This window comes from Ciconia boyciana, chromosome 8 (assembly GCF_034638445.1).
Source record: "Ciconia boyciana chromosome 8, ASM3463844v1, whole genome shotgun sequence".
Classification (NCBI taxonomy): domain Eukaryota; kingdom Metazoa; phylum Chordata; class Aves; order Ciconiiformes; family Ciconiidae; genus Ciconia; species Ciconia boyciana.
The window spans coordinates 47,975,309-48,001,073 of NC_132941.1; the positions used below are offsets into that span (position 1 = coordinate 47,975,309).

Here is a 25,765-nt window from a genome sequence, read left to right on the forward strand (position 1 = left end):
TCTAGATGTTGTATTGCAACTGGTTCAACATAGCATGTCTTCTGAAGATGATTTTTCTTTATATTATTACAGCAAAGCTTCAGCAAGCCCAGGCTACCGCAGAGAGGCTCTGACAGCAGGTTATGACCTCAGGCTTCCCGAGACGCGTTCAAACGCGGGGCCAAGACCTGCCATCGCACAGGCCCTGGCACCGCTCTGGCTTTGCCAGTGAAAGAGACAGGACTAAGCTTTACACTTCAGTTCTGTGTTTGCCTCGTTAGTGTGACCTGAAGCCGTGACGAAGGTACCACGAGGTGACAGGGCGGCGCGAGAGGTGCCGCTAGCAGCACAGTCCCTGCCAGCGGTGCAACGCGCAACACCGGCCAGGTGTGACGGAGGAGCGGGAGTGCCGTGCCGACAGCCGCCCTGAGGCCCCTTCACCGCAGTTTGATATTTACTACTCGTGTGTTCACTCGTTGCCATGCCCCCGGCGCGGCGCGGCGCGGCCCGGCCCGGCCTGCCCCCCGCGGCCCGGCAGGAGGCGGCTCCCCGATCGCGGGGGACGCGGGGGGCCCGACTTCGCTGGGAGGCGGGAGACCCCGGCCGGCGGAAGCATCGCTTCACGGGAGTGCGGGGGCCGGGCGGGAGATGGGCGCTCAGGGCTCCCCGCCACCCCCGGGGCCCGGCGGTGCTCCCCACCCCCGCCCCGGCGAGCGAAGCCCCGGCAAGGGCGCGGCCGGGGGCGCAGCGCTCGCCCCTCGCCGGCGCGGCTGCGCAGAGCGCGGGGCACAGCCCCGATTCCCGTACGCCCGGCGCCGCCCGGCCGGCACCGCGGCTTTTCCTGCGCTACGGAGTTTCCGTAGCCGTGTCCTCCGCTGCCCCCGCGCGGCGCCCCCGATCGCCAAGCGCGTTTCTATGAGCCGCCTATAAACAACATGGCGGCCGTGGGCCCTCTTCCTGCCCGCGGTCTGTAGGTGGCGCGGTGGCTGAGGGGGCGCCAGGGTAGCGGGTCCGGCGGCGCCGGCAGCCTCCGCTCCGCTGCGTCCCGCACTCCCCCTCCTCGCCGGGGCCGCGGCGGAGGCGGCAGGGCCGCGCTCCGCCCCGCCGTGCGGGGGTGTCTGAGCGCCCGGGAGCAGCCTGGCTGCTGCATTGTCGCGGCGGCCCCGAGCAGAGCAGAGCGGCGGCGCCGGGAGTGCCCGCGGCGGCTCCTCGGAGGGGCTCGGGGGCGGCGGGAGGGAGGAGAAGGAGAAGAGGGCGCGGGGGCTCGGGTGCCGGTGGGGGCTGAGGGGCTGCCGTGAGGAGAGAGGCGCGGGGCGGCCGGGAGCGGGGCCATGTCGCTGCAGAGCCCGCCGGCGGCCACGGCTGCCGCCGACGTCCCCCCCGGCCCCGGCGCGGGGCTCCCGCCGGGCGCGGAGCTGAACCAGGGCAGCGCGGCGTCCCCGTCAGCCGAGGAGGGCGGCGAGGATGAGGAAGAAGAGGAGGAAGAAGGGGAGAAAGAAAAGGAGCGAGAGAAACTGCCGCCCATCCCGTCGGCATCCAGCGCGGCAGCCGGGGTAGGTCTCCTGCGGTCCCCGGCGGGGCCGAGCGACCCGTCAGCGCCCGGGCTGCCGCCCGCCGGGCCCCGGCCCCGGCCCCGGGGAGCGGGATCGTCCTTGCGGTCCCCGCTGTCATTTGCTTTGCCGCTTTATTCGTGGTGGTGGGAGAGCATCATGTTCATTTTCTTTCATGTTCTTTTCCGTTGAGAGGCTTTCATTCAAGTTTCTTAAAAATAACAAGTGCTTCTGTAAACAGTGACATAATGAAGCTATAAATTCTCCATCTACTTATAGTTCTTTAACATTTTACAACGATCTGCTCTTTTGGGTTAGTCATGACTGAGGGTTTGCAGCATTGTGAATGTTCGTTAAGGATTTTCGGGGGTGGAGGGTTTCAGCTCTTAGTACACTTAATAGCAAGAGAGCTAGGTGGAAAATACTTTTGTATTTTTAACTTTTTCTTAAAAGGTCTTTTCCGGTTTTTACATTGTGCTGAAGCAAAAATGACAAAACATTTCGATAATGGATGAATGAGTTAACACAGTTAAAAAACTGAGAGGGATATTTGCCAGAATAATTTCATTTCAGAAACCTCGTTTGAGATTTTAATTTTGCTGGAGTTATGATTTTCTTTCTGCTGACCATACCATATTACAAAACATAAAATTTTCCTGGCATGAGTTGAATATCTTGCATAGCTCAACGTTAAAGCTTTCTGTAACTTACTTCAGTCCAACAACAGCAAAAATTTTACCAATCCTGTAGTAATACAGTTATGAGATTTTAATTCAACAGTTCTGATAAGTATCTGATTTACTAGAAATTATCATTTTACATAATTTGAGTTTAAAAGATTGAGCATCTAATGTTTATGACTGTCGTGAAATAATTGTAATGTTAAATGAAGTAATCATAGGCAAACTGCAAACTCCTTAGAGCAATTCTGCCAATTTTGTGTTTTGCCTACAACATTCCAGTCTTCTGAAAGACTTTCAGCTTTGCAAATCTGTGTGAATGTGGAAGAATGTGTTTGTTCCTGTGATTCAAATACAGATTTGCTGGGAGAAGTCTGTAATGGGCAAGTGCCCAGGATTTATTTGAAAATCTCCACTTCAGACTTTGAACGGCAAATGTCAGTCCCTTAGAATAAAGATACAAGTTCTGGTCTAAAATGTGTCGGGCTTAGCTCAGCTAATGAGAAACATGTGCAACTGGGCAGCTATGTAGAATTCCCACTGCCTTAAAGAACCAGGAGAACTTGTTTGTAGCTGGACATCCTTCATGTACCTCTGAACTGTTGCCCACAGGCATAAGTTGTCTAAGTTGCCCTGCTACAGAGGAGCTCAGATCTGGCTAGGTGTGATTGCTTGTCAAATGCGTGTGGGATTTTGAATTTACAAAGAGCTGCATACGAGTTTTAATAGTATGTTACAGAGAGAGAGTTTTGTGGACAGATGTAATAGAGATTTCCATAGCCCTGGATTTCTCTCTTCGTAACAGAATGCAGTTTTTTATCCAAATGTGTCAAATAGGGAATGCAGGTATGCTTTTGCAAGACCTTTATGAGTTGCTGTAAAGAAGGTATTGGACTGTTGGTCTGCTAAGCCCTAGTTGTGACCAACCTACACATCTAATTCCAGGGCTTCATGAAGTACGTTGTGAGATTCGTCATATATAACATGATTTTAATACAAGTTCTTTTATTAAAAGTTCTGATTGAACATCAAAAAATGAGTGTTACTTAAATCCTCTCAAACACTTTTAAAGAGAGAAATATGTTCTCAGCTTCCTTCTCATTAAACTGGGGAAAAGTTTGTAATATGATGTAATGACAAAAGGGGGAAATTATTGTCTTTAAAAAAAAAAAAAAAATCTGTGCTCATTTATGTTTTTTTTTTTCCCCATTAAAATTCCCTTCCTTTAAAAATACATGCCTGGTATAAATACAGCGATACTCCAGATGACTTTATGACCTTAATTTTCCTATTCTCTCTGCCTATTATTTCTACATTTATAGTCATCATATGATGATGACTATGGTGATATAGATACTATAACTTGTCTCTATATGAAGTGAGCCTCAGTTATCCTTGTCTCAGAACCTCTCCCCAGATTTTGTGTAATTGACATTTTCTTCAATGCACTAAAGACCCACCCACCATAGATTTGTGCAATTGATGTGGCATGACTAGAGCTTCCTCGAAGGCAACGTGAAGGTGTGACACATCCTTTAAACAGTTTCCATTCTCCGCAATAGCTGTGGAAAAGGTCGGAATTTTAGTAAGTCAATAGATAACCATGGTATCCTTTTTCTCAGAAGAGCATGTGTGTGAAAGATGTCTCTCTGGAGTTTAAGCTGGCTGCAAGTTGGAATAAAGGGATTATGTGACTATTGCTATTGTCATTCATATTGTGGCTTTTCCTAGCCAAGGGCCATGCGGAATTGTGGAAGAATGGTTAATTTTTTTTTTTGGCTTTCATTTCTAAGGAAAGTTGTGGAGATTAAATTAGTGCATGAATAAATTAACGTGATCCTGCAAGGAGTTCAGGCTTTTCTTATGGGCCAAGTGGTTATTAGAAATAATGCATAAGGGGTGATGGTTTGGAGGTCAGTGTTCCTTTTCTGAAAAGAAACTTGTGGGAAGCTAAATAACTTGCCCCCTCGTAAGCAGGAACAAGTAGAGGCTTCCATAAAGCTAAACCAGTCCTATGTTATACCTTTCAAGAGACGAATGGAAGGGAAAATCCTACTTCTTGTGCAGGCTGTTGCATTGACAGCTGCCTGTAACCTGAGTGTCCTCCATGTCTTCTTGCACAGGGAAGAAAACCTTTTACTCCTCACTGGCCTTTGCTTGCCATGTATATATGGGTCTTGAGTGAGTTATGTTAGGGCTAAAGAGTAGGATTCTCAAGAAACTCTTCTAGATGGTCTTTTGCCTCTTCCCAGAAAGCACTCTGTATGTGCTGTTTGCAAACAGTTTGACTTATTTTCACCATGTAATTTAACTTCAATAATGAAAAACATAAATTTATAAAGTATAATGCTAGTACCTTTCCAGTCTTATGGAAGGCTTAATGCTTTGGAAAACTTCCACTAAGAAGCCAGCAGGGTTGTGAGTTATTAATATGCTCTTAAAAAAGAGGATTAAAGATTACTTTGATCCACCTACTCCCTCTAAGCATACTCATTCTTTATGTGGGGGTTCAGTTTTCTGATGGCAGTATATGTATAGAGTCTTAAGCTCTAGAGGCTCACTGACCTCCTACAAAATTTTGTCAGTATGACAGGGTGCTGTACACTTGTCCTAGATTACTCTCCCAGGAGATGTCAGAGATCCTTGTTAATGAGCATGTAGTTTCCCAGTATTCCTCCAGGGCTTTCCAGTAGAGCCTTTGTCCATACGTTTGTTTAATATTGTTGGAACTGCAGTTGGAGCAGGATTATGGAGTTAAATAGCACGTGCAATTTTTGTTCTTTCTGAGCGCTGCTGAGGAAGGTGGCATTAAGAAGAACCTCTTTAAATAACTGTTCAACTCTACTATTTCAGTGGTATGGCTGGAGTAAAACCTAGAAAGCTGAGTCAGTCAAAAAGGCTGTCGCAACAGTCTGTTTCTTAAAAGCTCCTCTTCTCAATTATCTATTATATCTATTCCATATTAATCATAATTAGACTAGTCCAAGCTCCAGAGATTTTCTACCTAGAGCATACATTTTGTGACACAGCAGATAAGCAAATCCAGATCTGAGGTTAAAAAGTCCTTTTTCAGTCAATTATGTCTTGCTGTGTTTGTTCAGGGTCTGTTTTTCTCCAGTCATGTGCCAGGTGATTTTTAAGAAGCATCTTAATGATATTTCAAAGGTAATAGAATAAAATGAAAAGTTAATGTGAAAATTATAGTGGTAATTACATTTTATTTTTGAATGTTTGTTGCATACAAGGAATTTGGAGCTAGAAATTGAAACTTGGTATTTTTAAAGCCAGAAGTCCTGCTGATTGTTCAAATTTATAATTTGCTGAGTTATAAGCCATGGAAAAATGGCTGTTTGTGCCACAGTTATTTAAAATTCCTGGCAGTATACCAGCTTGCATACACTGCGCCATGGCAGGTTTATGGGCTGTGTTATTACCCTCCTGGTGGTATTTCAGGATGTTGTGGTGGAAGTGAAGTGCTTTCCTCAGAACTCTGGCTGCATGTCGTAGTCCAAATTTACTACTCTTAAGGGGAAAGACAAATGTATGGGTTTAAAAAAATTTATAGGATATTACATTAATTATTCTAGAATTTTTATTCTTGTTTGGGGAATTACAGTTTTGATTTGCATGAAAACATTTTTTCCTAACTGAGAGTGCAGATACCAGATATCAAGCAAAGGAATCTTTAGGTTAATATGAGGCTGAAAATCATGATGTGCAGGGAGAGTGTGTATATTTTTTAGTTGATCTAGCTTTGCCTGATATCAGCTGATGACTTGAAGTTGAGAGATGGAAATTAAAATCTCCATCATGCGACTTCTGTCATCTTGGGCAAGCCCCTTAACCCAGCTATGCTTTGCAAATTCTCCAGAGTAAATAACTATATGTAATAGCACTCAGTGTCAAACAGACTGATTGGCACAATCCTTTGGAAGTCTGTTGTGTGATTTCACTTCTGTTCACTGTTAAAACACATTAGCACTGAACATTTCTTAGCAAAGGCTTGTGTGGACTCCTTGGTGGCAGCACATACAGGTACTCAAGCAGGTTGTTTTAACATGGTGTTAACAAATGTTTGTTGGCTAGCCTTTCTTCAGTGGCAGCTGATGCTGACAATTTTGAGTCATTGGGGTTTTTACCCAGATAGCCAGTATTTAAATTTTATCAGCAGGTTAGCTCACATAGAATTTTTGGCCCGACATCTCAAGTCTTGGGAAACTTGTCTAAACTACTTCAGTATATGAGGGTTATTTGGAAAAAGGAATATGTGACACTTTCATCAGTTTAAACTGAGCTGGATGTAGTGAGGAATATAAAAATAGTTGGAAATTAGGATACAGAAAGTTAGAATATTGTTGAAAGCATTCTAATCGTATTGTGTTTTTCTCACAGTAATCCAAGGATATCTTCATATCCTGCAAAGTAATACTTGAGTTTTTGAATGTAATAGAAAGGAATTTTATGGTATCTCTCCTGATTCAATTTGAAACAAACTTGCAGAATCATTGTTTCTCTTATTTAGGTATTACCAATCTGATTTCAAGGTACAAGATATTTAAGTATTCTCTGTAATGCCTCATGGGTAAGATTACTCTTGCAGTAATGTATTAGCCCTTTATAGCATGCTGTCATCTTAATTACAGGGGTTGGAGAGAGGAGCCAAAAATCAGTTTTCCACTTTCAGCAATTTCATCACAAGTATCAACCAAAAGAAAGAAGGCATCGGAAACAGAAATTCACCTACGCAACTTGTTATACCCAACATAAAAAATGGTAAGAGAATAAAAGCTCCGTGTTACTTAGTTACCAATTTAAGTAGGTGCTCAGTGTTCTGCCAATATTTGTATTGTGGTAGTGCCAGAAAATCTAGAAATCTAGATTTCATTAAATTGTGCTGTGCTGTACATTGTACAGGCAGTGATATATATGATAGTCCATCCTCTGTAGAGGTTATGACATAGAGACAAGTTGGATAAGAAAAACAAATAGACCTGGAGGATGAAATAATAATCTGAAGTTTTAAAGAAAGTTACAGATTCAGCAGTCCATCTGCAGATACTATTTGTCTAACTGCAGTCAGATGGCAGTTTCTCTAGAAATTGTGTCAGAACTTTGTGGAGAAGGTTTTTTTGTCACCATCTGAAGGATGGCAGGGATGAGGCAAGCATAGGGCTTTTAAGGGAGACAGTTGCTGAGAGTTTCTGTTTTTCAGTGAACGTGAAGGCCAGTGATGACACAAAATAAAGTTCACAGGATTGTGAGTTTTGGCAAGTTTGGTAAGTTCTGAAGAGCTTTAAAGGCGAGAAGGTAGGTTGTTGTGGTATGATGAGGTAACAATAATTGATGAAAAGATAGAAATTGGAGCTGTCTATTCAGTATGGTAGGCTAGAATCGTGAAGCCTGATAAGATGACATTGTGCTTAGACCTGAAATTTTTGTTAGATTTTTGGGCTAGGATATGGAATTTCAATAATTTGGGGCTTTTGATAAAAGGCTGTACAGGCTGTATTTGTCAGGTTTGTACTGATCTTGCCTCTGAGCAGGTCCCCCTCAGCCTTATTCTGTGGTTCTTTAAGTCTTTATAGCACTCAATGAATTCGAGGCTAGAAAGAGACTGCTTTAATTAAGAGATGTCAGTAGTGCAAGTTTGAAACAAAACTATGGACAGGTATTGTCAGTTTCAAAGTTGTGCAGAAAAAGGTGGCTTATACCTTGCAGGACTGGATCCTTACTAAAATAATCTTTGTATCCTTGCTAGCTATACTGCAAAAGTAAAAGTCAATGCAAGACTTGTTGGTTTGGTTTGGTTTTAAGCAATTTTTGTTATGGAGTAAGGAGGTGCTTTCTACTTAAAAAAAAAAAAGGCAATCACTGAAACACAAAAGGCAATTACATGTAAATGACAGCTCAGACAGGATTTTGTACTTTGCTCAAGTCACTTTGTACTATACAAAGGAAGCCAAGGTGGCTGGAGATGGCCAGTGAGGAATTCTCTCGCTGCTGCATAACTTACCAATGTTAAGGTAGAAGTGGTGTTCTTGAGGGCAGTACTTGGGGTAAGGCAAAAAGAAGATGCTGCAAAGCAGGTCAGAGTTCTGCTGATTCTTACAAAGTGCTGTAAGGTCGAGCTAACAAAGCTGGAAGAACAACCTTCACGTGGCCATTGCTCTCACCTGTATATTTTTAAAGAAAAGTCTTCATATGTGAATTGCATGTAAACAGTTGCAATATTGTTGGAATCTGAAAGTCCTCAGAGAAATAAAATGTTTTGCTTTTCTTGGGTAACATTATTTTCCCAAGAAGCTAAAAGTGACCTCTTGTCAATATTAACTACTCAGCTGCTAGCCTTTTTGATAGAAACATGCATGCAGTTGATTCATAGACTCCAAGCTACTGTCTTTCATTATTTAAGCCTTAATTGTTTCCTGTCTGGCTTCTGTATGAATAGTTGCGTAATACAATCTTATGTTATGATATGAAAGCCTGCTGCTTAATAAAATTTAGGAAAAAGTAAAATTAAATCTAGTATTGGGCCAAGCAATGTGAAAAATACATACCCTTTTGCAGAATTCATTTCCCTTCTGTTTAGTGACAGAAGAAATCTGCCCCCCCCCTTTTTTTTTGTACCTGACAAGAATGGTAAACTCTAAACACCTCTCTCTCTTGAAGTGCCTTCAGTTCTTGCTGCACATGATACTGTCCCAGTTGTCATTACTGCCTTGTAAGTACTTAGTTGTTGATTTTCACAACACTAATGCATGGCAATATTTATTATAGTCAAGGATATATTCTTGAAATTGAGCTCAGTGGGTAAAATTGAGCAGATATTCTGGTAATTTCAGGATCAGGGTAACCTGCCTATATAAAAACAGATTATTTTTACTAACAGTCCAAGGTGCACTCAAAATTTTTTGAGAAGGTATGTGTATTCTGTGGAAAAAATAGTCATTGAAACAAACTTCTCAGTTAAAAATGCTTCTTTTGCTATTCTGGAATTCAGGAATGATGCTTGGTTGGTGTTTTTTTTTTTTTTTTTTTTTCAGTTTATCTATACATGTGCTATCTCTCTGAATATGTGTGTATATATATGTACGTATACTGGTAATACTTTAGGCTTGAGTTCAAAGAATGTTAATTCCATTGAAAAACAAAAGCGTGGAAAAGGTAATGCTGGTAAATACAGCATGTAAGCTAGGGTGGTTTGTTTGCTATATAGCTGCCACAGAGATTGAATTTATATAACAGGTCTTCTAATGCAGCAATGATCTGGTATGAAATCTATATAGGAACTAGATTGTTCTAGTTCTTTTATAATGTTACAAATACAAGTAAGATTTGTTTGCTTTACCTACTTTGAAATTTTTCATCTGCCAGTAGCTGTGTTGGTCACCGTGAAAATAACTGCTGTTCTAAATTCATTCACCCTAAATTTCCTTGTAGTATGAGCAAATAAATCTATTTACAAATAAACTTGAATTATGGCAAAACATACTGAAGTTGACAATATTTATTAAACATATTATTAAAACTCAGATTTAGTATATCTAATTTAAGCTGCATGTATTTCAGAGAAAATTGCATCACTGACAGGGTGCAAGTTACCAGCTTAGCACCTGCAGCCTCAATTTACTGAAATGAGAAACAGCTTCTGTCACCAGCTGTCTCTTCTGCAGATGTGGAGAGAATATTTTCCTCATTTCAGTGTATTCAGCTGGTTATAATTCAATGTTTAATCCATTTAAAATTGAGAAGACAGAATGAGAGCTACATTAAAATGACTTGTCTTTCTCAGAGTATAAAAATAAGACATAGTCTTAGTTTCTTTGAGGTCAATCCATCCTGCTTTCAGAGAATGATGTGCAATAGCAGAGCACTTGCATGGCGTGATTGTTTGCCACCTTGGCTTGAATTAATTTAGTATCTATGTGTCCACTTTGTTTTTTAAATTACTACTCTTCTCTTTAAATAGCTTTAAATTCCAGCTGTGAGAGTGGGCAAGGTTCTATATCTATAATCGATGCCATACTCAGGGGATTGAGGGCAGCTCTGATCTGTTATCGTCTGATGAATGGTGGCTGAGTTAAGTCACAATGACAGTGTCTCTGTCATTAGCATGAGTGAAAAGAATCTGCCTTTGGGTTTTGGGGATTTTGTTAGCAACTGTTTCCCTGCTGTGATAAATGGAGTAGGCAGTGGAGTAGTGATACTACTTTGATGTTTAGTTAATTTTAAAAAACAACTCTTGGAATGGTAGTGAAAAGGCTTAGAGGGTTCTCGGATAATTCATAGAGGATTTTGGTTTAATATGTTTGACTTTTGAGGACACTTATTTTATACAGTGTCGTCTATCCCAAACATGCATCATAATTCATATAAATGCTTTTAAAAACGTACAGTATAAATTGGACTAAAAAAGCATTTTAAGGATATTTGAGAAGACACTGTCAGTAAAACGGATGTTTGTGTATACTGCTTTTTTTTTTTTATGGTTTCAGTGGGTTTACCTTGGCTGGCTGCCAGACACCCACCAAGCTGCTCTATCACTCCCCCTCCTCAACAGGACATGGGGAGAAAATAAGAAGAAACAGCTCATGGGTTGAGATAAAGACAGGGAGTCCACTTTCCAATTACTGTTACAGGCAAAACAGACTTGACTTGAGGATATTAATTTATTGCCAGATAAACAAAACAAAAGCAAAACTCAAAACACCTTCCCCCTGCCCCCCCTTCTTCCCAGGCTCAACTTCATTCATTCTTTCCCCACTCTTCTACCTCCTTTCCCCTAAGTGACGCAGAGGGGTGAGGAATCGAGGTTGCAGTTGGCTCATAAAACTTCATCTCTGCTACTCGTCCTTTTCACGCTGTCCCCCCACTCCAGCATGGGGTCTCTCCCATGGGATACACTCTTTCACAAACTTCTCCAGCATGGGTCCTTCCCATGAGTTGCAGTCCTTCAAGGACTGCTCCAATGTGGGCCCTTTCCATAGGGTACAGTCCTTTAGGAACAGACTGCTCAGCGTGGGTCCCCCGTGGGCCACAGTTCCTGCCAGCAGCCTGCTCAGGCATGGGCTGTCCATGGGCTGCAGGACGGATATCTGCTCCACTGTGGTCCGCCATGGGCTGCAGGGGAACAACCTGCTTCACCATGGCCTTCTCCACAGGCTGCAGGGGAATCTCTGCCCTGGTGTCTGGAGTACCTCCTCCCCCTCCTTCTCCACTGACCTGGCTGTCTGCAGGGTGGTTTCTCTCTTTTCTTTTTAATCCCTCCTCTCTCAGCTGCTGTGCAGTGTTTTTTACCCTTTCTTAAATATTTTATCACAGAGGTGCTACCAGCATCACTGATGGGCTCAGCTTTGGCCAGCAATGGGTCTGTTTTGGAGCTGGCTGCGTCTGACATAGAGGCAGCCCCATCTCTCTTCTCACAGAGGCCACCCCTGCAGCCCCCCTTCTGCCAAAACCTTTCCACATAAACCCTATACAATGTTCTCAGATCAAATATGAAGGAGTAGAATAGAAAGACCTTGTTAAAGCACTGCTATTTATACTTAGAATAGGCAGCCAAATTTATTGAGAAGAAATGTTTAAAGATGCTACCATTTCAACAGTAATTCTCTGCAAGACAGAAAACTTGCATTTCCCATTTAATTTATTGGAGAGGTTCTTTTAGGAGGCTGTAGATGATGCACAGTCAGCTCTAGCTAAAATTATATATCACAGTGTAGAAAAACTGACTGAAGACTTGTCCTTGTATGTCAGAAAATAGTTGGACTTTGGTATGGTTCTGCTTGAGATTTTTCTTAGGTGTAGGGAACACCAGTGTTACAGTTTGTATATTATGATATATATTGTATATACAATAATGGACAACACTACTATTTGTGACTAATAGCTACCAGTCATGGACTGCTCGGTTTGTCTTTCAAACAGCAAATATAACAGGATCACCCTGGGTAACTCTGTAATTCCTTTACATCCTTTGACTTTTTTTTTTTTTTTTAATTATGTTCTAACTTGCTTAGCTGGAGTTCCTCATAGGTTCATGTAGATGTGATGTTCAGAATAGGCACTTTCTTTATGCATCTGACTTTAGAAGGCACTTGGCTTAATGATCAGAAGGTTGAGCATCTACAGCTACAAATAGATTGAATGAAAATTCTGCAGCACTCATTTCTAAAAATGAAATTATATATGAACTTGAGGTTTTCTTGTGTGATGTGAATGCTGCTGTACGTCTATCAGTGCGTTATTACTGATGTAATACCAGCACATCTTACGTAAGTACAGTATATTGCTATTTTCCCTAATAATGAGTTGGAATACAGATCACCAGCTCTTTTTTTTGTCAGCAGTATGCCAGCAAGTCAGTTGTGAAAATCTGTCTTGGTTTTCCTTGTTTTTGTATTAGACAAATAATTTGTTTGCAACTCTGTCCAGCAGTTTATTTATAAAATAGTAGAGATTCCCATCTTTGGAAAGCCTTAGATTGGAGACAGACTGGCCAATTCTATCCCTCCATTGGCAGAAGGAAGCACTTTGTTCACAAAGACTTCGTTACGAACTCAGGACACAGTTTTTGTTTATAGGGTTTTACTTCCCTTCAATTAGTGGAAGTTTCCATCCTGTCTGGGATGAGCACATGGTAAGAAAAGTACTTCGATGAGTAGGGGTTTAAACACATAGAATCAGACAGTGTGAGTTTTCTTTTTTTTTTTTTTCCCCCTAGTTCCTATATATCTATATTTTACTAGCTAACTGTTATTTATATGATTGCATTGTATTTATTGGGTTTTGTTTGGTTTTTTTTTTTAATAAGTGAGAGACCTACCACCTATTTGCCTCGATGTACGACAAAAGCAGCGCATCTCTATAGATACACTACCCCAAGAACTGAAAGCACCAATTCCTCCTGAACCTTCCCTTCCCATCCGAACCAAAACTGTGAAAGATTTTCAGTAAGTTACACTGGTGTTTCTAGAAGTGTACTTTCTTTCTTTGGACTTTCTTCATGTTGTCCTAGTTCATACATTTGATTTTGTTAATCTCAAATGAGGGAACAGTTCAGTAGGACTGACTAGTAGTAGTAGTTATTAGTCTGGTTGTGAAGGTGGGATTGATAACTCTGTTACTGTGAAAATTATCGAAATACTGTCTCTAGCTTGAAGTGTTGTTCTGTTCAAGAAATGGCAAAGCTTGTACTTCAGAGATAGAAATTCATTTCCTGACATTCAGTGGATGTTTAGTTTTGGAAAAAAATATGTATGGCTTATTGTAGGCTGGAAAATCCCTTTCAGTCTTAAGTATTTTGTTTGTACTGCCAATTATGGTGTGTCCTGTCCATTGAGGTACTGGGCATGTCTTGTGTGAAACACTGCACATTGGACACTTAAATGTATAACATCATATTTGAGGACCTGGAGCAGTGATTACATGGACTGCACTATTTCTAACTTTGGCTAAAAGTACAGATGACCTTTCTTCATGCATTATGTTAAAGAGCATTAATTTTCAATATTAGTTTTATGGCAAAAACTTATTTCTTTTTTCATGTATACTTGCTGCTTATGTGACCACAATTTTAAGCAGTGTAAGTGTAACCTATTCTAGTACTTCTCTATGAGAGGCACTATGCTTTAAGTTTGTTGAAGTAAAAAGAGTTTTAAGATTAAAGAGTCTGTGCAGACAATATTTATGCTGCTGCCCTGTAACACTGATTTAGCTAGAAGGAAAGTAGAATTGATGTGAAATAGTGTCTTGTGTTCCACTTCTGCTTTTCCAGATCAGTATAGACCTTTACTCAAAACTGTATCTGCATTAGGTTTCTTCCAGCACTGTTATGATACTTGGTATACGATGCTTGATCAGCTTAGCTAGGCTAGCAGAAGTCCCCAGGGAAACCACCTGAATTGTTTTTAACTGTGTTTCCCTGATGTCAGGTCTACACCACAAACTTTTGCTGGCTTTGCTTGGTTTGCTGTGGGCACAAGGCTATAGAGAATGGGTTTTTTGCCCTCTACTTAACATCGCTATGTTCCCAAAAATTGTGATGTTGACACTGTCATTTGAGGAAATGGCATAACTGTTGAAAAACTGATGGCATAAGGTATGTCTACACTAGGGGATTCTGCCTGCAATACGTGAACATATATTGGCAGAGTGTTTCTTTAGAGTGGATGTGTTCTTAGAGGGGTATTTACTAATTCATTGAAAGTGTGGCGCTTTTTGCCTTTTTTTTTTTCATTTTTTTAGCCTTAGCACCCACAGAGCAGCATTATGCTGCTGTAATACCCTTGAGTGTTTTGCAGTAGGATAATCTTGGTCAGGAAATGGGGAGAAGTATTCCTAGGAAGAAGCCTGATTTTTCTATTTTTCAAAACAGATGGAAAAAAAAAAAAATCACAGTTGCTCCAAGAGGCGTATGAGCATATACTCTTCATTGCTCTTTTCCGTGTGTGAAATTTTGTGCATTCAGTGAGGAAAAGGAATGCTTTTTGATTAGTCAGTGTGTGTATTTGGTGGAAAGGGAAACAGGTATAAAAGAGAATTTGACAAGAGGTGATCCTTTGTTGGTATTCAGGTCATCTGAAGATATGAAATTTTTTCCTTATTCAGATTTTTTTAACGTATTGACTGCTGCCTAATTACATAATTATCAAGGATTTTACTCTTTCAAGTAAAGTATTAAAAAGTCGTTAGCATTTTGGTATGTCCCACTGATAACTTTTTTTTGTTAATATCTAGTACAAAGAAATTATCTAGGGGGATGCAAACCGGGAAACCGGGATTTGTATCACCAGCATTGTAGATAGCTAAAATAAAATTCTGCTTCAAAGGTTGGTTGGGGTTGTTTTTGTTTGGTGTTTTGTTTTTTTTTAATTTATGATATTATACAAAATTTTATATAGAGATACTTGCTTTAAGGTCCAACACTTAAAAGGACTTTAAGAGTAAATCCATAGATTTAGTTGTCCCCTTAAGGAATGTGTACAGTTGCATACAAAGATTAAGTTTATTTGAAAAATTTGAAGAGAAATAATATTTTGTACAAATGATAATGAATTTGACTAGTTTAGGAGCCTGCATACTTAACCTAAATTAGTCTCAGAAATTTTATCATGTCAGTGTATCTTCAGCGTAATTCTATTCTGCTAATTATTTGTCTTAACATACTGAACTGTGACACCATGCATTAACATTTTGAATAAGAGACATTGCTCAGTTGTATCAAACACAAACTATGCTTTTGTTCTCTTGTAATACCATGATCTTAAAATGACAAGGAAGATGTTAGGAGATACTGATATTATACTTTTCTGTCTTCTAAGTGTGCTTAGTGAGGAAAGCTTAGAGTTACAGTGCAGTCTAAAGTCTAAGTGGTCGGGAAGATTGAACCCTTATATTACCAATATTTTAAAATATTTTTTCTAGGGATGATGTGGAAAAGTCTAAGTCATCAGGAGATTGGAAAGCTGTACATGATTTTTATTCTACAACATTTGATTCTTTCCTGGAGATAAATGCTGCATTTAAGGTAGAAAACAATTCAAAATACTGTTTAGTACTTACAGTGCTTTGTATCTTCAAAGTGTTTACAAAAACATCAGTTAAAGGCTTGCAGCTAGTTACTCAAGGCCACTAAGATCATTTTGTCATGTTATCACCTGCCTTTAGTAGACAGTCTGTTGTTGCATTGATTTATCGATTCCATTTTAAGCAACTATATTTGAAGTGTATGTGGAGCTTTAAAATTCTGGTATGTAGTTCGTTTTGTGACACTATGACCGTGTAGATATTTTCTATGCAAACTACAGTTTAAAAAAAATGCAAGCTAATGCAGCTAATATGGAGGCCCAGGGAAATCTGGAAACAAAAATTCCCTGTCCCTAAAAAAATGTGTGATATGGGCTCAAGTAGTATAGCTGTTCTTGTGTTGTGATGGCATACTCAGCTTTCCTTGGGAAAGATCATACTTGTGTGTGAAAACTTTCTGAATTCATGCTAAATTAATATTTCCTGCCTATTACAGAGCAAAATGTGCTTATGATATTTAATATGGACAGTAGGGCCTGAACCTAGACAAAATAACCTGTGACTTTTAGTTACTTAACAAATATTGAGTGCTTATAATCTTGTTGCTTTTGTCTGATGATGGATCGACAACAAAGATGAAAGATGGAAATTCGATGTAACTTAGTATTTCAAACCCTCTTACATTTTTAAAATGAACAAGGTAATGGAGTTACATGAATATTGCCATTGTGTAAGATTAATATTGTTTAGCTTCATCTTTCACATATCAATAAAAGCAACTTAGATTCTTATGTTTTGATAAGGAAAAAAATAGTTATATCTGTATGTGTTTTGTTTAAACTTGCTGTTAAAATTTTATTTTCAGACAGCTAAAATATTCAAAACATTTCAAAACCAAAAGCTTCATGTATTATCTAACTTACAGAAAGATACCAATTCTCCATTTAATACCATTGAGGACTCTGGAATCAATGCAAAATTTGTGAATGTTGTCTATGATGCCTTATTAAATACTGTAAGTAGAAGAAAAGAATTCATGTTTTAAAATATTGTAACAATTATTTCAGCAAAGAAATATGCTAAGAAGCAATTTATACCAAAAGTTTTTCCTCAGATAGGCACAATTTCTGAAGAACCTCTCAAAACATACTTAAAATGGTCCCATGAGAATTGCCATAGAATCATGAAAACCACTCTAGTAAAAGAGGAGGAAATTTTTGCTACTAGTAATGCACAGTTTATACAGTGGTAGATCTCGAAGGCTGCTTGCAAGATATGACGTGACTGTGATGGGACGCTGCATGGTGGGCAATAAGGAAAATGTGAGAATGGGGGTAGCAAAAAGTGGGTACTGTGCCTAGTAAACAAAGGATGGGAGTAATTTAGAAATTATACTTACAGTTTTTAAGTTGTTTAAAGTGTTGAAAGCCACTGTTGGCACAACTCCAGGCCTCAGCTAATAGTCTGTGAGGAAAGATACTTAGGAGCTCAGCATCATAACACAAAGATTTCTTAGCTGGCTTGAATCACAAGCAAAACAAACTTGCTTGTTCGTACAATATCTTCTATAGAATATGTATAATTACATTAGATATCATTTTTCCTCTCTTTTTCAACAGCCCCAAGATGTTCAGAAGTCAGTCCTAAAAGGAATAATTAATGGTCTGCTACAAGAATGGAAAGGGTAATTATAACAAATGTTTGCATTAGTGCTGTGCCAGGACTTACAACTGATATACTTTTTGTCTTTATTGTTTTAGCCAAAGAAAGAAAATGTTCTGATACAACTTACTTGACTTATAAGAACTTGTCTCCATTTGGCAGGCAAATCTGCTGAAATATATCTTCGACTCTGTAAGCTGACGTTGAACCTCTGAGAGGCAGACCCAGACCCAGCCATACATTCCCCCACAAAATCTCAGCTGCTCGTTGCCAGGGCAAACTTTTGGGCATCTGAACTGTGAGATTAATTAAGGAATTTTTCTAGAGTAAAACATATTCTCCTCGCACACCCCCCAACAGCAACTAACATTTTTTAACCTAGATAATTCCTTCATCCGACGTTTACTTCACAATACCATTCATGTGTGGCAATGGCATAGAAAGGGCAGCGCAGGATGCAGAAAGGGATAGCCCAAAGCTAGGAGGTTTGGAGATGACAACATTTTAGCAAGAAGTAATAGAAGTGAGAATGCATACTTTGATTCACAAAAAGATATAGCAAGAGACAGCACTGTGTTGTGACTCACCTGTGACCCAGCTCTTGGCTATTCCTTTCTCCACCTTATACTACCTTTTCTGTGCTGTTGCTGCATGTGTGTTTGTGGTTATGTAAAAAGCCTTGAAGCAGATAAACAGAAACAAGTACAGAGGCTGCAGTGGTAGAAGTGTATGGAGAATTCTGGCAGGAAATATCTAAGATGGGGCAAATAAACTCTTCTGTGGTGTCACCTGAGGTAGACAACAGCATGGACTTCCCTCTTTGGAACACCTCTTACTCTTTAATTCTGACTTTTTTTTTTGCCTTCTCTCTTGCATTATGCCACAAAAGACAGATGCTAATGCCTTTAGAAAGTAGTCAGAATCTTTAAGTGTCCTTTTCAGCTTCTGAGAGCAGTGAAGATCCTTAGATACGGTATTCAACACATATTGGCAAAGCAAAGTTAAACTGTAGGGTGCGTGATTTCATTACTCTTGATGTGTTTCTATGATGTATACATATGGTTCTGCTTATTTTTTCATTCATTCATAGGCCACGAACAAAAGATGATCTTAGAGCATACTGTATACTTTTACAGGTAAGAAGAATACAGTATTTTTATTTAAGTATGTATCTGCTTAACTTATAATCTATAAAACAGTATACTATGCAAACAAGATACTTTGTATGGCTGAGATACTTCACATTTAATTTCCTGTTATAAGAATGTATTAAAATGTGGAAGAAGTGTAGGGTATGCATGATGGGAATGGGACCTTAATGGAAGATAGCTGATGGGGAAAGGTTGCATAGATTAAAACTATGAACTAACATGTAATTGTTTCCTATAATTTTGTGGGTTGAAAGAACAAATGTTTTAGCAGCTTATTTGTTCTTATTTCTTCCTTATTCCCAGGTTTCCTTTATTGCTATGCTGTAACTCTGATCTTTCCAGAAAGTTTCAGTATATGCACTTTTTGCTATTGCTGTAACTTTCTCCAGTGTTGCATTTTATCCAGCAGACTCTCTCCAGTCTGACAGGCTACATTGTCTGATTTCTGTCTGTGTTAACCTATTACTTTTGCTACTGTAGTTGATTTGCATTTGTAGCAAATTTCCCCTTTAAATTTTGCCAGTGTAGATAACACCTCTCCACACAAGGAGAGGTTTCTACTCTTATTTGAGAAGGTCAGATGGTAATTTAACTTTTTGAGATAATAGTTTTCTTCTCTGGGGTGGTATACTAGGTATGAATTATAAGGAATATGTCCTGCTGAAAAGTGGGAATGTGTGAACTCATATGTAAAAGGGAAAATAAGTTTGGACTGATGTGCAGGAAGACAGGAGCTATGAGAATCCTTATTACTGAAATGGAAAGCACATCACTCAGAGGAGTGTAATTTATGTGCTACACAGTAAATAATAATCCAGAAAAATATATTGAGTACTGCCTTTATTACCTGTGGGCTTTCTTTTGAAACAAAAAAAATCATACTTTTACAATATAGAAGTTATGTATTTGACTAGAAGTTGCAAATCACTTTTTTTTTAAATAGTTTTACCACTGTCACAGCAATTTTGTGAATTCCTGTCCTGCGTAATTGTACTGGCAACAACAAACATAAGAAAAAATCCTAATGACTTTTTTCCCTTTATGCAGTTTATTAACCTAACACATTTTTTTAATCTTTTTCAGAATCCTCAATTTAGTAACACTTCTACTTATGTCATCTATGCTCACTTGCTAAGACAGATAGCAGCCTTAACAGAAGCTGACCATCATTTCCTAGTGCACTGGTCTAAAAAGTAAAAATAATAATAAAAAAAAAATTAAAATTTCCATTTTTAGGATTACAATTGTTACTGTATTTCCATTGATGTTGACTGTTTTATAAATTATATGAAAGTTAATTTAATTGACTAAAGAGATTGTTTTTGTTGTTTTCAAAGTACATTGGGACATAGTCCACTAAGTGATACTGATTTATAGATGCAAACTGTATATAATGTATAAAAATGAATATCTTTATGCAAAAAAGCCTTAATTGCAAAATAACTTATGTAAGTTATTTTTCCGTAACACATGCAAAATAACTTATGTATCTAAATTTTTAGATACATGTTTAAACTGTATTATTAATACAAACATCTTTATGATCTTTGTTTAAATAAAGTTTTATCATGCATAATTTGCAAAAGATACTGTAACTTTACTGCATTTTATGAAAACCACAAATGAAATCTAGTCCCTGCTTCACAGTGTAATAGAGGTGGTGAGAGAGTGTAGTTAGGGCATTAGATTTTTAATTAATTGAAATAACTCTAATAACACTTTACTAATAAAGTCATATGGGGGTAACTGCCCAAAGAGCGGCTTTTAAGTTGGTATGCAGGTTGCCTTCCTTATAATGACTGTGCAAAAAGTTCAGGCTGGGGTAGAAAAAGAAGTTTGAATGGCCATATTCACAATTCCCTTATCTTCTAGGGAATCTGTTAATAAAGAATTTTCTTCTCTAAAGGATGGAAATTATATTTCCCTCCCCCCACCCTGTAATATGTCTAGATTTGCTTAAAATTGTGGTAATATATTATTTCATTTGAATTGGTATTTACAAATAAGGTTTACCCTCTTGGTTAAGGATGCAATAGGCATATTGATGTTTTTATTCTTAAAACATGTATTGGAAATCTAAACCATTAAAATAGGAGAGCTCTTATTCAGAAAAGGATGCTTTAATATATCTACACATACATGTGTATTGTTGTAATATTATGGAAGTGGTACAGCAGATAATTTAAAATGTGCACTTGTCACAAGCGTATGAAGTCCTTTCCGCTCTTTATTCAATAGGACCAAGTATCTCAAAATAAAAAATTCAGAATTCCTCAGTATTCAGATTGTGGAGTCATATAGCTAAGGATTTTTGTTTTCTTTTTGTTTGCTAGAAGTCAAGAACAAGTAATGATTCTGTTGCCTTTTTTTTTTTTTTTTTTTAAATCACAGACATTAAAAAGCCTATTTGGGGTGCACTGAAGAGCATTGCTGTGTGCCAATATTTAAAAGCATGCTTCTTCAAACCTTATATTTGGAATTTTGTTTTTCTGTATAGGACAAAAGCATGTTTTTTAAAAAATAACATTGAAATCTGATAACAAACTCTAGTGTGGATAGCGATCACATGAGAGTAACTGCAGCATGTTTGTTTTAGGATTTCACAGAGGAGGTTCAAGCAGCTGGTGGACAGGTTACTGCAATTTATTTCTTTACGCCTGTTTCCTGCAAAACCTGAAGAGTTTCCACCTATGGTGAAATGTACTTGGTGGATTCCATCAGCAACCAAAGTCCTGGCTTTATTTAGTAGGTATTTTTCTTGAACTATGTATGCATATGTATGTATATGTGTATATATCTATGTTTGTGTGTGTGTGTATATATATACACACATATGGGGGCGATGATTTATACTTCTCTTCTGGGGGAGACTGACAATGATGGTGGCACAGTACAAACGACAATAAAATGCCCAAAAGTAGTAAGCAACAAAAACATATTCTATTGGCAAGTCTTCGTACTTGCTTTCCAGTAGAGTATAGTTGCTATGCATCATTTTCCTGTAACAACTGAAGATCATTCAAACAAAAATCCACAGAAGTAACCGATGTTTAAGGTTTCCCTTAGATTTATAAAACAAACTGTTTTAAATGTGTAATTGCCAGAATTTCTTCTGTAACTGGCTTACCCCTATAGAATTATTTAGTATCTAAGAGAAGTTAGGCAATACATATGCCTCTTAAGTCCAAAACTACAGCTTAAAAAAAGTAAATCCCTGTCCAGCTCAACATAGAGCACAGCAAATTTGACCATTGCAAATGCAAACCACCTTCTCCACTCATCCCCAATAGCTTAGTGATTAGAGCATTTACTATGGAAATGGGAAGTTTAAGGTCAGTCCCCTTTTCTTGAGGGGTAAAAACCCTTTCTCCTTTCTACAAAAAAATGACACCACCAAATGAAAATTAAGATTGGAATGAGGATGTTTTCATTTTGATGTCAACTTAAAACTTTTACTTATAACCATTCTGCACAGTCCTGCCTGTCCAGAGCGACAGTTTATAGACGCATAAGCTCAACTGTATCTAAAACCAAGATGTGTGTTGTCTAGTCATCTATGAAAGTTGCTAATTCCTTAATTCTGGGAAGAGGGATATTTAGTAATTCAAAATACTCTACTTTCTGTCTGATCAAAATTAGATTATGTTGAAGTGCAAATAGAGAAAACTTAGCTGTTTGACATTATATGAATGTTACATAATGAGATAGGCAGCTTAAATGTGAATTGGTTTTCTTAATTTGGTCAAGTACTTAATTTTTGTGAGTCTAGATGGTATAGTAGTTACCTGAGGAAATAGGTGTATCTTTGCATACTATGTTTTGTGTGCCTCCCTTTCCATCCCTTTTGCAAACAGGCATCAAACTCACAGATAATTGTTAACTGGAAAACATGTAGATGTTATATCCATAGCTACGTTTGAAATTAAATGAAGGTGTTTAAGAAATCCATCTATCAAACTGCTTTTTCATTGATTTCAGCAGAACATAGCATTCTTTATCCATGAAACCTTATAACTTAGTGTATGTCATTAAGTGGGCTAGAGTCAAATGGAGGTTCTTTTATCATAAATGGGCTGAACTAGGCATTTACTATTTTCTACAGCAATTAATATGATGTCATATGGTGTTATGGTATAGTTCTAATTCCGTAGCTAAGACTGAGACAAAGTTGTTATTAGCTGATTTGGCTTAAAGTTTCTGAGGTCACTGGTGCTCTGGATGCCTAGAAAACAGATGTGCTGAATCCAGGCAGTATTATAAAAGACTTCTGTGTTTTCTTTGTAGATGCTGCAAATAGTCTGATCAGTCCTCCTATTATTTCATATACGGATTTCTATAATTCTACACTTGATCATATTGATCTTATGGAAGAATATCATAACTGGCAATGTTATGGAAATTCTCACAGGTAAGAGGAATAACTGGTTGTTTCTTGTTAAGTAGTATTTCAAAGCACCATTACCTACACTATGTATATCTATCTTTATATATCATGTGTATATATATTGTGTATATATGGTATACATACCCTTTATCTGTATATATAGCTACATTAAATACTGTATTTTACTGGAAAAATATAGTATAGCTACTACTTGCTGTACTTGCTACTGCATGGATGCGAGATCGACTGTAATAAATCTCATTCTGCCTTTGCAAACTGGAGAAAAGATGTAAAATATAGATGATAATAATATGAGTTTGTTATTTATTGGCATAGACTTCTAATTGTGTCTTACTACAAACATATTTTAACCTCCAATACATTCATAGAAAGTGGTGTTGTGTGCATACTTACCACTTAATGATGAAAATTTATCTAGTTACCTGTGTATATGTGGCTCCAATCATATTTGTTCCAGTGAAATACATTGTACTATTTCTGTTACATGAAAATAAACTCACAAGTTAAATCTCTACAGACTCAAAGCTTGCAAAGTATTTCTCTTCTTGTGAGAGGCAGCCAGCAGTATGATTTAGAAACATCTAGAGAAACAGGCATTTCATCTTTCTGCTAAAGTTTAAAATCTTATTAACGTTTTCTTAATAAAAATTATTTTATGTAGCTGTATTTTTCAGCATATCTGTATGTATCACTCAGTCTTCACAGCTTGAATCACAAGATCAATTAAAATTTCCCCATATTTCAAGACTTTTCAGTAAGCTAATTTAAGACATCAGCCATCCAAATGTAGCTTTTTGTTTATTGCATGTGCAATTTTCCTCGCCTTTAGCAGCAGTTGAGGAAAACTTGGAGAGCATAATTTGCTCCACCAAGGCAGGTATTTTAGGCTAGTCTTTGGTCTGATACCTGATATTCTGCTTGGGAAGGAAGGAAAAAAAAAAAACAAAAAACACCCCACCAGAACACATGACACATGATAGCAATAAAGGTACAGTAGGCTTTGCATAGTCTCAGTCAAAGCATTGGAATCTGAATACTGCTGAGCTTCAAATTTTTTTTTTCTTTTTTTCATTGGCACCATCTGGCTGTTTTGGCACCCACATCCAAACTTATAAAAGGGCTGTGAGATTTCCACCTGCTCCAGTTCTTTTCAGTTATCTGGGACACTGGGAATTCAATATATATCAAAACAAAGTTGATATATAATTTCTGGAGTAGCTGAAGTGCAGACTGGCTGTATTATTCTTAAACTAAATTTAATTCTTTTGCTTTGTTACAATCACACTTTTTTCCAATTTTACATCTTTTAACTGTTGTTGTTCCATTTAAAAAAAAAACCAAAAACAAAACACCACAAAAAAACCCACAAAAAACCAAAAACCCACCACCACCCCCTAAAAAAAATCCAAAACCAACAACCCAAAGAACTGCAATCAAGACTATATGCTTGGAACTAAGAAGGCCAAGTAGGAGCAAGTCCTGGTTTACCTTCTATATGAAGTATTTTGAAATGCATAATTCTTCAAACTAAGTCAACACTCCTTGGTAAAACATTTTGGATTAGGATTTCCAGGAGACCAAGTGAGAATATTTTTTCCTCATTTTCCTTTCTTTCCTAAAGACGTTAGAATCCAGAGCTGCTCACAGGCGGGATTCAGGGTGCACGTACAGTCTGGATTGAAGATGCACACATAGAGTCTGAAGCTCTGGGTATTTCAATATGAACTTCTGCTAGGTGATGCATGAGCTAAATCAACAAAAACTTACCAAAATAACCAGTAATAAAAAAAATCTCTTACCTTGATGATTTCTGAAGTTTTTCAAAATTATTTGTATTATTTGATTGCAGTGGAATGTGACTGTGATCTAACATTTTAGAAGTCCTAAACACTTGTAACCCTGGCTTGAATCTGAAGGGCCTGTGGAAAATCAGTTCATTTGAAAAACAATTCTGCAGCAAATAAGCCAAACCAGAAATATTTTTACTGTGTACCGAAGAATGCTGCACTGAGATAGTTGTTTTTCTTGTATTTAATAAGAAGATATTATTGTTTTCTTTAATTCAGTGTAGCAGTTAAAATTTAGTATTTAAAGCAGAAAAGGACTTTTTTATTAGGTCTATTGATAATGATAAACAATAAAAAAGAGCTTTATTGAGGATACGTATTACTACTAATTACAATTTCTAGTAGTGTTTGCAAATAACAGTTTGTTCTACTGAATTGAGTATCTATGTATACAACAAAAAACCCAGTAGCTATTTGCAAATTACTATCAGTGGAGGGAAGGTGGTTATGGAATCATAATGCAAAGGTTCACTCCTGTATTCTTAAAAAGAAAATAATATGCTAGATGCTAAAAAGGAAATATTTTATCTTCTTTTCTCTTGTTGTTAGGTTTTCTTTCTGTCAATACCCATTTATTATTTCTATAGCAGCAAAAAAAGTTATTATTCAAAGGGACTCAGAACAACAGATGATAAGTATTGCACGGGTAAGTCATTTAGTGATAAATGTGCCTCATCCATTGGTATTTTATAACTTTTTTGTTAGATTTTTATAAGTTTTGTTAGATTTTATAAGTTTTTTTTGTACAGCCTTTCATCACAATTTCTAATATTTCGGACTACCCTGGAAAAGAACTTGAGCCATTTTACTAGTCTACAAATGTCCATGCTGGATTCTCTCAATATTTTTTATTTTAATGTGCTTAGTTTCAGGATGCTTATAAATACCAGTGTTGTGGAGAAAGAGTTACAGTAATTTTTTTTTTTTTTCTTTTTTGAGAAACCAGCATAATGTGCTAGCATGT

At 38.1% G+C, this 25,765-nt stretch overlaps 1 protein-coding gene across 3 annotated transcripts in view; it reads left to right on the plus strand.

Moving 5' to 3' along the window:
* The first annotated feature begins 1,250 nt into the window (after positions 1-1,250).
* The window catches only part of HECTD2 (HECT domain E3 ubiquitin protein ligase 2), a 41,396-nt gene continuing 16,881 nt past the window's right edge, over positions 1,251-25,765 (plus strand). The window contains exons 1-11 of one of the 3 annotated variants that reach the window (XM_072871018.1): positions 1,251-1,532; positions 6,853-6,982; positions 13,023-13,161; positions 15,635-15,737; positions 16,602-16,751; positions 17,356-17,420; positions 18,489-18,534; positions 19,633-19,742; positions 21,146-21,294; positions 22,834-22,957; positions 25,351-25,447. In XM_072871018.1, coding sequence (XP_072727119.1) covers positions 1,311-1,532; positions 6,853-6,982; positions 13,023-13,161; positions 15,635-15,737; positions 16,602-16,751; positions 17,356-17,420; positions 18,489-18,534; positions 19,633-19,742; positions 21,146-21,294; positions 22,834-22,957; positions 25,351-25,447 — 1,335 coding nt within the window. In that variant the 5' untranslated portion in view covers positions 1,251-1,310. Of the gene's footprint in view, positions 1,533-6,852; positions 6,983-8,853; positions 8,931-13,022; positions 13,162-15,634; positions 15,738-16,601; positions 16,752-17,355; positions 17,421-18,488; positions 18,535-19,632; positions 19,743-21,145; positions 21,295-22,833; positions 22,958-25,350; positions 25,448-25,765 lie in introns of those variants that run through there. The other 2 variants (XM_072871019.1, XM_072871020.1) reach the window with 2 other exon arrangements.